This window comes from Rattus norvegicus, chromosome 3 (assembly GCF_021556685.1).
Source record: "Rattus norvegicus strain SHRSP/BbbUtx chromosome 3, alternate assembly SHRSP_T2T, whole genome shotgun sequence".
NCBI lineage: Eukaryota > Metazoa > Chordata > Mammalia > Rodentia > Muridae > Rattus > Rattus norvegicus.
This window is the reverse complement of record NC_141536.1, coordinates 20,567,502-20,579,570: the sequence shown is the minus strand read 5'-3', so window position 1 is coordinate 20,579,570 and position 12,069 is coordinate 20,567,502. Positions and strand designations below refer to the sequence as shown.

The window sequence follows — 12,069 nt, the reverse complement described above, 5'->3', positions numbered from 1 at the left end:
TATGGCAAATATACTTAGCAAGTTGGCTTAGTGGGTAAAGTGCTTTCATTTACTTTGTGAAAGTTCCTAACTATGCAAGTTCTTAACCTGTCTAAGTCTAAACATTCCTGACCAACAAAAGAAGGAAATTAACCAAATACTTGTTAGGTTCCCCTGGGAAATAAATAAGTAACCACCTGGACACTGCTGTCAGAAAGGCCTGGGTTATAATCAAGATCCTCCATCCACGTAGAAGCTGAGTATATTTAAGCCTCTGCTTCCTAATTTGTTTTACATAAGGTTAAATATAATCACTTGCTCGTACAACCTGTTGGGCATTTACAACGTGTTGAGCAGATTGAATAAGGTGCTTATGAAATTCTCCCAAAACCTAATAGCCTGAGGTTTACATGTAATTGTTGCTTATATTCCTTATGACTAGATTTAGGCACATGTATTGCTGTGCATGTCCAGGTGATGGCCCATTCAAACTAAATTCCAACTCATTGCAATCCTGATCACAATAGCAGTTGGGCTCACTTCCCATGTAAAATGTTAGAATAAGAACATCTATTTAAAAACAAAACAAAACAAAACAAAACAAAAAGAACAGGTACTTCTAATCCTTTACTGCCCTTCTTTTCTTTGTTACACATGACCCTATGGGCTTATCTATTTCACCAGTGCCCAAATGATACCACAATTTCCCTAAGAGATTCCATATCCTTTGCTTTTCCCAATAGACACTATGTCAAGACCGGTGCAAACTGCCCCAGAAGCAAACAAAATGAAATCGGCTGCTCTTTGGATCACCACAAAACAGAAAGCTGCAAAATGTTGAATATAAACCAGTGACATAAAACCATCTTAAAAGAAGACATTCAAAGGCTAGCAAGACTTTCCAGGGGTCAGATGAGAAGACAAGTGACAAAAAAACTTCGATGAAAGCAAAACAGTGCTCAATAGAGCACAGGCAGGTTAGCACTGGCCACAGATTCTTCTTGTGTCTGAATGGCAAGGCTTCTGCAATCACAGTGTTGATCCTTCACATCACAGAACAATGTTGTGAACGTCTATCTACACCAGGTAACCATCTGCACAAGGTGTGCTTAATGATATACTTGCAGGAAATAGACTCCCATTATATAAACTTACCCCAGATAAAAAAACCAACCATGTGTCTCATAAGGATGCCTTGTTCAATTTCTCCAGGTGGAATTAATTGTCTGTGAGGTCCTTTGAAAACCTCACAGGTTTTCAGGTTTCACAGGTTTACAGACTTTCCCATACAAAACATCTCAAGAATAAAAATTTCTATAAGACAGAGATGACACTTCACTGGAAATGTCCTCTTCTGGAAACAAAACCCTCAATGCCAGGAAAAGCAGACAGACCTAGAAAACTCTTATTTAGCTGTTTACCAAGACTACTGCTCTGGAGCAGGTTCTGTGTTAGACTTTGGGGATGCAGGGACTACATTTTCAGACAATAAAGGAAGTATCAAGTCATCATATGGTTTTCAGGGATTGCTAAATAGCATGGAGTAGTGATCTAACATTGAGCCTCCATGAGTGGTATGTATGGAAGCACACCATAATATACAGCTTAAATGTGAAACAAAGGCAGATACATACAAGAGTAACTTTTATTCCTGAAGCATTTCATGGTCTGTCCACATTTGTTATCTAACTCAGTTCTATGGAGCCCTATGAAGGATGAAAGAACTTTTAAGCATCTTTCTCTCTCTATTTTACCAGCTAATTACATTTCTACATTCTTAGTTCAAAGTTCACTATTACTATGTCAGATGTCCTTTTACCACCCAAATTTTTAAAGAAATGCCAGTGACTCATTTGTAGTCAGTCATAAGAAATAGCTATCTCATTTGTAGAATCTATATCAACAATATGTATCAACACTATGTATAGTTTAGAATCTTTACATTTGATTTTTCTCCAATCTGAAACAGGAAAATTATGCAAAACTACATAATTATTCCGTATTATTCCATGACTTATTGGCTTAAAAAAAACTATGATGCTACAGTTTTTCCAATGTCTTCCAAACTGATCATATAACAATAAACTTTGGTTTGCCAATAATTTATTTCACAGATTTGTTTAATACAGAAGTACATGGTCAATGAAATTAAGACATTCCCTACAAAGTCACTGTACATTTTCCAAATGAATGTTTGAAAAGCTGAGGAAACCCTTCCCAAATCACTCTACCATCTGAGCCATTTCACTCAAGGAGATAGTTCATTTATAGTATGAAAGTTCAAGATTCTCCAATCCTAAAAATATTAAATAAACTATTTAAGTACAAAGGGAAAGTCACTATAAAAGGCTCAAATAGAATTTATCCAGCAATACGGCTAAAAGAAAACCTGCCCAAAATAGGACTTTGAGTAAGAAGAAGCAAGCTTGTGATTAATTCTAGTACACATTTGGGCTACTCAGTGCTCTCTGAGGTGGGCACTGGCTCACATGCAGCTACTTCCTCACTTCTAAGAGGCACAAACATCTTCACTGAAATTACTTTATAAAAACACAATTCATTTTCAAGTTAAACAACTAGTATGATCTTACTTCAAACTTTAGTATGCAGTAATTTTACACTATCTCTAAAAGTATATGTGTATTCTGACACTAGTAACATACCACAGAGTTAAATGAGCTATTTGAGGTATGAGTCTAAAAATAGGTATTTTTTTCTGACTCTGAACTAGTCAGATTGGTATTCAAAAAAATGTCATCAAATGTTGCATTAAATGTGGCAGAATAAAAAGATTAAACACAAACTTTCTGAGTATATCATGTAGAGAATTGCCCCCTCCACAAAACTGTGTAACTCTGCCCCCCCTTCATCTCTTCTTACCCAGCAAAAATTAAAAATAAAATGGCCATGCAGACAATGAGTGGAGCAACAGAACTGATTCCATAAGCCTAAACACTGACATAGCACAATGAAGATGAGACAATCTGAAAAGACATCTGCTAGTACCTATGGTACAGAGGGTCTAGATGGATGTTTTCCAGTACACCTTACTTAGTTTCTTCTTTGGTCTGTGCCTCAAAAAGCAATATAAATTCTACTTTGAAAAAAAAAGTCTTTAATAAAACCAGAACTTAATACTAGTTAAACTAAGCAACTGTTAAAAAAAAAACTTATGTAAAGAGCAAGTTTAGATTAACATATCAGCTTAGATATTACCAGAACATTTTTCTTTTTCACTGTTACGAAATGGAACCCAACCAAAAAAAAGAGTCAAGTCTGCTCTTACTACAGTTTTAATATATTTTAATAAAGACTATCTCCAAGATCCCCATGTTTGCTGAACTAAAAATTCATAAGCACAATGCTCATATGAAAAGATTAAATTTCCTAGCATATATGAAAAAGAAAGCTGGTGTGGTGGCACATCTGTAATTCCACTTGTGAGGGGGAGGAAGAACTAGGGGAGGCCAACATGAGCTATAAGAGACTACTCAGAAGGAAATGAAACACATCCAAACCAAATCTATAGAGCTAACCTTTCAGCTCTGCAATGCAAGAAGAAATATACTACAAACCGTTTTTCAGAATCCGGGAGAAAACATTTTCTCCTTGAAGCAGATATCCACCAAAGCTATTTCTAACCCTACATTTTTAGCATGAGTTCTAAATTCTGAAACATCAGAGTCAAACTTGTTAATACTACATATAAAGAACAAGCAAGATTTGGAGAACTCAGAATCTATTTTCGTTTTCTGTTTTTTGTTGCTGTTGTTTTTTAGACAGGATCTCACTATGTAGCTCTGGCTGTTCTAAAATTCCCTATATAGAGTAGTTGACCTTGAACTCACAGAGATCAACCTGCCTCTAGAACTTTTTTTTTTTTTTCCGGAGCTAGGGACCAAACCCAGGGCCTTGTGCTTGCTAGGCAAGCGCTCTACCACTGAGCTAAATCCCCAACCCCTAGGACTTTGAATCTGAAGTTCAAATGTTCTTTTAAAAATTTAAAGCATAACATATCTGAGGTTAAAATAAAATCAACGTCTAAAACATAAAATCAAAACTGGCTGGAAGTTTGGCATGGTAGATCTTTAATCCCAGTGGAGACAGGTGGATTTCTGTAAATTCAAGGCCAGTCTGGTCTAAGTATTGAGTTTTAGGAAAGTCAGGGATACACAGCAAACACAACAAATATATTCTGCTATGGATATGCAAGTAAAAATTACTTGCCTTTTTGCAAGGGTGCAATACCAGAATGGTGTGTGTGTGTGTGTGTGTGTGTGTGTGTGTGTGTCTGTTTGTCTAAGGAAAGAAATATGTCTTCTTTTCAAAAAGAACAGTCTTTTAACATCAGGGTGAAAGGCTGAAGCATATCAGCCTGTTTTATAAAATACGTGTGTCCTTTTGGATTTGGAAATCCAGTTTTACCAGCAACCCCTGGGTTTCCTCCATTGTGCATTTCATTACATATAACTGTTGTATGCAAACTACAACCTCTAGCCAAAGGCAGAGGCCAATTAATTTTCCTGACAATAAAAATGAAAACTAGCACAAAGTAGAGGAGATTCTGACACTAGCTGCCAACAGCCTTCTCTTCTTTTAGACAATTCTCGTTTTCAAGATAGTCACGTTTAAAAAGTTAACACTACATATGAACACACAACAGTCTAATTCTAAACAATAATATTCTATACATTTGCTTTGGAAAAACAAAATAAAACCACACAAGTGAGGCAAGAACTACATGTCAAAGGATCTTTTCTAAAGAGGATAGCAGGAAGGAGACTTGGCCCAATTAGAATCCCCCCTTCTCCTCTCCAAGGTCTCCTTAATAGGGTTCAAAAAATGTTTTCCAAAATGAATTGGTGGCTGTGATAGTAGCTGACTCTTTAGAAGGCAGACAAGTTTACACTGACCCTGGGCTGACTGCATCAGCGAACTCGGTTTTCCTTGAAGACTTTGGATAAGAACAGAAAACACTACAGTCACTTTAAAAAAATGTTTTCACATTACAATTGGGCAGCTATCCATCTATTATTTATTTAGATTAAATATTTTGTCATTAAAAACCCAGCTCAGTGTATAGATTCTCAGTATTCACAGACAGAAGCCCTGGAAGAGCACTGTCACTGCTGCACACGCATTCACAATGCTCAGAAACACGGGGGGAAAGCACCTGGATCTCACTGCGTGACTTCACTGCACAATTGCTCCATTTCAAAACTCTACAGAACAATGTCCAATGCTCTCATTATTTATCCTATGGAGATTTCTCTCAAGAGGCAAGAAAACGAAACATTTCACTGTCTAAATGAATGTTGAAACTTGCAGTACAGTTATATTTTGGCACAGATAAAGAAAATCCTTGCTAGTTCATCAATATATTTTAATATTTCCTGTTAGAATTGCATATAAATTGCAACTTGCATGAAATAATCCATAAAGGGGCAACAAAATGTTTTTTGTTTTTTGTTTTTGTTTTTTTTTAAACATGCTGACTCTTTTTACATCCAGATTCAGGCATGCCAAAGGGGAGAGAGAGGTATCAACTATGGCTTTACTCTTTTTGAATCTTAGAACTATAGTCACTTCCATGACATTTCAAAGACTGGATCAAGATTGATTTTTTTCCATCATCCTGATTCTTCTAATTTTAAATCTCATTTAGAAAACAACTTCTGCAAACTATGAAGGTTCTCCGGACAGTTTGTAGCTGCTCCTACATCTCCAGTGAACTGGGAGCACAGAGATGGAAGGAAAAAGTGAACCAAAGCCATCCTCTCTCCTTGAAAACAGAGAGACTGAATATATGAGTCCCCCTCAGATATGAGATCCATTAAGGGGTCCTTTGCTCCTAACTGTGTAAGGGTCCTTGGCTGTGGTGTGACTTGCACAAGAAGTACACACAGACTCTGAAAGGCCCTTTAGTCCTTGTTGGAAAACACTGTTGGAGAGACTGTAAATGATACAGTTGCAGAAACTGTTACTAATAGCAAGCCAGGTAGTCAGGAAGGAGGCAAGACGGCTGCTGCAGCCAGTAGAACTCTCCAGCAAGAAGTAGATGATGTACGGCAACCAGAGGACATAAAACACACTGGTGATTCGGAATAGGACCATGGCATAGCGCTTATCTGGACAGGTTTGGGCTTCCCCAGTCTCCCCATTCTGGCTGCTGAATCGGGCTTGCCTTTCGCTGATTTCTTTTGTGTGCTGCTGGCAGATTCGGAAGATGTTGAAATACGTGAAGCAGACAATGAGGGCAGCTGGGGCGTACAGCGTCATCACGATGAACAATGTGAAGTAGGAGTTGGTGTGCCAGGACTCTGCACACCACCGAAATACATCTCCATGATATCCGGGTTTACCCCAGTGAAAGAAGGAAGGCAGGAAGACCAGGGTAGAATACAGCCAAATCAGAAAAATACAGAGGCGTAGTTTCCAGGGAGTAACCAGGGTATTATAGGTTAAAGGTTTAGTGATGGCAATATATCTATCAATGCTGATACAGGCCAGAGAAGCCATAGAGATGCTCTTCAGAACTGACACTATGAAACCAAATACTTGGCAAGTCATGGCCTCCTCCATCGGAAGAGGGTAGTAGAGGAGTGATAAGGAAGGGACCAGGCAGCTTACCCCAACCAAGAGGTCAGCATATGCCATTGTCTGGATAAAATAACTTGTAGAATGATGGTTCAACAGAGGTGCACAGTGAAACACAAAAATCACAATGATGTTGCCAGAAATAATCAATACAGTTAGAAAGACAACGATCAGCACTTCCAAAAGACAGAACCTGACAGTTTCCAAGTAGCCCAGTGCCAGAAGACAGAAAGGATGGCTGCTCTGATTACCATCCCAGGTGGAGTTCATCTCGTGCTCAGGAACTGGCTCTCACTTCATGCTACCACCTGGCTGCTGTTCCCAGGAGTAGCTACTGTCCCTGCAGTCAGCTTTGCATCCCTGTGACAAAGCCAGGAGCCCTAGTCACCAGGTTCCTGGGGTTGCTGCTGTGCTGGGTATACTGCCTGCTGTACAATTCCCCTTTAAATTCTTCCTGGAATAGGGAGAGACAACAGCAGTTGTCTGGCCAGTCCCAGACGCATCCACACTGCCAGGTTGACCATACACATAGCAAGGAAGTAAGGCAAACTGGGGACTGTGTCTTCGGGCAAACGAGGGTGGGGGAGGGGCAGAGGGAGGAAGATTAGGAGCTTCAGCAGGAGTTGTAATGAGTCTCCTCTGAACAGCTGATAGAAGAAAATGAAAGAGCATTTTACATTTTGCATTCCACAACCTAGACAAAGAACCTAGCTAGCTCTGACTGCCAGCACCCCTCCCACTTTACCCTAAGCAGTCCCCTCCATAAAGGGGATTTCCAAGATTAACATAAAGAAATTACAGACCCAACCTCATTTTCTTTTATTTAACCTGTTGTAGGAGAATCTCCTTATGGTAATCCTGAAAACATTTGGCTATATTATCACTGAAAAAAATTAACCAAGATTAATTTTCTTCACTAATTCCAATGTACTACTTTATCTCTGCAAACACCTTAATATAATTTATCTGCTTAGCTCAATTTCAGAATGTTACCTGTGATTCTGCAGGCTGAAATCCAAACAAAAGCCACAATACATCCTTATCAGAAAGCCTTGCAATGCAGGAATGTGCTTGCTTAAAGCCTGCCTACTGCAGAACTAAGGCACAGAGGGAGGGGTTAAAGAAGTAGGAGGAGAAAGCACAGAGAAGGGGCTTAGGAAAAGGACGAAAGGGGGTAGGGAAGGAAAACCTGTGTGCCCAAGCACATACACTCTAGCATCTTGGACAGCTCATTAGCATTCATTCCCAGAGAGGAGCGTTCCCGACTGCACAGTGGTACTGACTTGGTGTGCCTGCAGTGCAGTATTTGAAAGCTGCTTGTCAGTCTAGAATCTTCCTCGTAGGTAAATGAGCAGAATTCAGATTGCCATTAAGAAAAATGGGCAGAGGTGGGGATGGAGAGGGAGGAAGAAAAGGAGGGGATGGGAAGAGAGGGAGGAGTCAGGCTTTGGGCTGAAGCACAGTACCAGAGGAGAGAGAGGGAAAGTCCTATTTTTGTGTACCATTTCCCCAAGAACAAAGAACAGTGTTCTACAAAGTAAGCTTGTTAACAGTACATGACAACCGAGGAATTATAATTCAGCTGTACAAGAAGTTACAGCTGAAACACAATATTCGGCCTCAATTTTCTTTGATCATTTATTGGACATTGGATAATATTAGGAAATGGTGCTGTTTTGCCTCTCCCTCAGTTCAGTCAGGCGCTCCACCTGAGTGGAGTGACAACCTGAGGCAGCACACAGGTATTCAGGTACAAGTCTTTGCATCTTATAGTGCAATCTTGTCTCTACTTACCTAAAATAATGCAAATTGAAATAACACTAATTTTTTTTTGGATAATGTCATAAATGGTGCTTTTTAATAACTGGGTACTGTGGGAATGATATAATTTTGCCTGAATAAAGTCTCACTCCCTCAGTAGAGTAAAAGAAAACAAATGCTGGCAACCGTAATAATCCCAGGAGATCTACATACTTGAACAAAGCACTATGTGATCCAACTTGAATTTTTATTTATTTATTTTATACATGCTTTCCTACTGTGGGCAAAGGATGCTTACAATCACAGTTCAGTGAAGCATGAACACTTTACTTCAGGAAAGTAAGGATCCCAGAAACATGTTCAAGGAGACTAGTAACAGTATGTGACAGACCAAAGCAGAGAACAGCAGCACAGAAGGGACAGCCTCCTGGCTCAGAGCTTTTTGTATTTAAATCACTGTCACTCACAGATAAATTAAGGTGACTCCTGTTCCTCCCCCTCCCAGTGCCTTTGCACACTAAATTACTAGCAGGAGGCATGCTGAGGACTCTGCCTCTGAGTACTTTTACACAGTACAGCAGTCTCCTGATTTCCAATGGCATACTCCATTACCTTAGCGCAGCTGTAGTCTGAAAACACAGAATGGAAAAGTCCTACAGTTTGAGACAAACATACTATAGCTATTTTATGATTATCTATTATTTCTAACTTCTCCCTATGCCTACTTTGTAAGTTATACTTTATTTAAGGTAAGGAGTAGGTAAAATAATTACAGACCTGGCACTATCTAATGCTTTAAGCACCTCTAAAGGTTTTGAAAAGTGATCCCAGCACCCCAATTCAAGCCACACCTTTTGCCAGGTTTTACTGAAACCAAAATAATATTATAAAACTAAAATAATAGGTAAGTAAATAACAGTAAATAGGCAGTCGCTTACACGTAATATGACTATGTTATATTTGTTAATACTAATCATCATAAGCAAGTTTCTATTATCACATTTTATGCCTAGGAATATTAAACTGCCCAACAAAAACAGGTAGAAAACAGTGAAGCTAGGATTTGAAGCAAGACAGCCTGCCTTTTGTCAGATACATGAAACCTTGTTACATGCTTTTTTAAAATTTGCATTTATTTATTTTATTTAATTTTTAAGGCAGAGTCTCACTATATAGAGCAGGTTGCTCTTTTTTTTTGTTCTTTTTTTTTTTTTTTTTTCGGAGCTGGGGACCGAACCCAGGGCCTTGCCTTGCTAGGCAAGTGCTCTACCACTGAGCTAAATCCCCAACCCTGCAGGTTGCTCTTAAACTCACAGATACTGGCTTGCCTCTGCACCAACATCCTCTGTGTGTTATATTGATGTTTAAACCTAAATGTATGGCTTTAGTTGGGACTGGAACCACAACTGAACAGTAGAACAATTGCCTTGTGTGTATAAAGCCAGCACTGGAAAAACAAACTGTAAAATAAACATGAAATAAAATGATTCAATTCTTTTTTTCCTATTACACAAAACCATTAATGTCACTTTCTAAGATGTGGCCTCTAGCGTAGGCTTCCAGCCTCACCTCAGTATCACTGTGGAGTCACCCCACATTTCTCATATTTGAACAGAGCTCTTTCCCAGCACCTGCAGCATCACACTCCCACATCTACACAGACTACACACCTCCAGAGTGACTTCAGAAGACAAGATCTTTTAGAAATCTTCGATGAGAAACCATCAATGCCATCTGAATTCAGTAGTTATGTACTTTCTTCTAAAACTCTCACGAAATTGTATTTGTTTATAGTTGACTGAAAAAGACAATCCTTCAAAAAAAAAAAAAACCTGAACACAAGCCAAATACAATAAAAATTCTGTTTTTAGGTTTCAAGAGCTTTTAAATGAAGCTAAATAACTGGGTATGCATTCCTATTCTTTAAGTTCAGGACCTAGAAGCAAGCACTAAAATACTTGCAATAGCCTAAGGTTTCAGAGCACTTCAATCGTCATATGATGGTGGTGTAACTGCTAAGTCAACATAATCCAAACTAAATCAAACCAAGACAAACCACCACCACCAGGACCACGACCACCACCATGAAACAGAAAACCCCAGATCTGAAACAGTTCTGATCCCAAGCTTTTAGATAGGGATATTCAATCTGTATCAGGCTAAATGATATAAAACTTCTGTGGGTTAAACCAACCAACCAACCAACCAACCAACCAACCAACCAACCAACCAACCAACCAATCAACCAACCTACCCCAATACTAACAACTTCAAAATGTCCAAGACAATATATTCACATTCTTGGAATTCAGGAAACCTTAGAACTTCTTAGTCAGATTTGACATGCAGAAACTCAATGGAATGGAAATATTTTCACAAAGATATGTGGAGGAGGTCACAGAGCCTGACAACTAGGTTTATTTCCTGTTGCCTTATAAGGCCATGTCTAGCAGCACCTGGAATGCCTACTATTAATGAGGCATCCCCAGCACCCTGGCTCCTGACAGACAATGATATACACTCACCCTGATAGCCCCTACTCACCCCTCAATGGTTTAAATCCCCTTTGTTCCCCCAACTAAAATGAGCTGTCTCACTGAAGCTGCCTGAGGGTCAGTTCTGAGTGCTTGCCCGAGGTCTCTTTTGCTCCTGGCCATCCTCTCCCAGGATCTATGGTTGTGATCACAGGCTGATCATGCTGATATGACAGGGAGGCGAAGCCTGAATGGTATCTTAGTATCCAAGGAAAATTGGTTACAGGATCTTTATTAGATATAAAATGGATGCTGAATCCATTAGATAAAATGGTGCAGCAGGGAAATGGGGAATATGGTAGGATGCTTGCCTACCATGACCAAGATCCTGGGTTCAATCTCCAGCATTGGAGGAGGGATAAGTATTTATATACAACACTCTTGCATACATTAATCCTTTGTAAATTACTTATAATATATAATACAAAGTAAATGTTAAGCAAATATTTGTTAGACTTTATATTTGGGAAATAAAGATAAGGAAAAGTTGATAGATCTCTATCACTGATGGTTAAATGTGTGCATATAGAATTAAAAAATATGGAAACCATGCTTGTTTGATATTCCAATGACTGGTCCAAGGTGAAGAACCTCATTTGAGTTTATAAATGGAAGTGTGAGACTTTTTTGTTTGCTAGCTCAGGTTTGCTAACTCCATGTGCTTCCTGCTGAACAGACAATCCTCCATTGCTGAGTGCCCAGAGATGCATTCTTGTGATTCCAGTCCTTGCCTATGAAGTTCCAGAGAGATAATTTTATTTAAAAAGGAAACAATCTGCTCAGTGCTGACATGTCATTGGTGCGTTCTATTTCTAGACTTGTGAGATGTGGTTGGGGCCTTCACGGTTTCTACTGCACAAGCAATTTAAAGATAAAATACTAGTGACATACAAGTGCTGCTAGTTTAGGGTCTAGATGTGAGTTTGTAATTGAAGCAAAGCCTTACACTTGGCGTTAAAGCTCAGCACAGAGGAGACACACAGTGAGAAGGAGCGAGTGGGTGGAAAGGAGAGTGTCGAGGTGTGCTGTTGACCTACTAGTCACTCATTCTAAAATGAATTTATTGTAGAGGCAGTTTTCCTATAAATTTTGAAAACTAAACATTAAATCAAAAGGAACAGTAAGAGGTACTGACATAAAATGTAAGATATTAAAAAACATAGCCAGAGACAGAAGGCACTGAGGAAGGTTCTGCAAT

At 39.1% G+C, this 12,069-nt stretch overlaps 2 protein-coding genes and 1 long non-coding RNA gene across 8 annotated transcripts in view; 1 reads left to right on the top strand and 2 right to left on the bottom strand.

Annotated features, from left to right (window-relative positions):
• Positions 1-12,069, bottom strand: part of Rabgap1 (RAB GTPase activating protein 1) — a 118,074-nt gene that overhangs the window by 43,120 nt on the left and 62,885 nt on the right.
• Positions 1-12,069, top strand: part of LOC147995439 (uncharacterized) — a 39,134-nt gene that overhangs the window by 851 nt on the left and 26,214 nt on the right. Inside the window, exon 2 of the long non-coding RNA XR_015684293.1 lies at positions 723-1,065. This is a non-coding gene — a long non-coding RNA (uncharacterized LOC147995439). The remainder of the gene's footprint in view (positions 1-722; positions 1,066-12,069) is intronic.
• Gpr21 (G protein-coupled receptor 21) lies at positions 3,940-7,643 on the bottom strand. The gene is given in 2 exon segments (NM_001396821.1): positions 3,940-7,223; positions 7,570-7,643. A coding segment is annotated over 1 exon segment (1,050 nt). The 5' UTR covers positions 6,847-7,223; positions 7,570-7,643; the 3' UTR covers positions 3,940-5,796.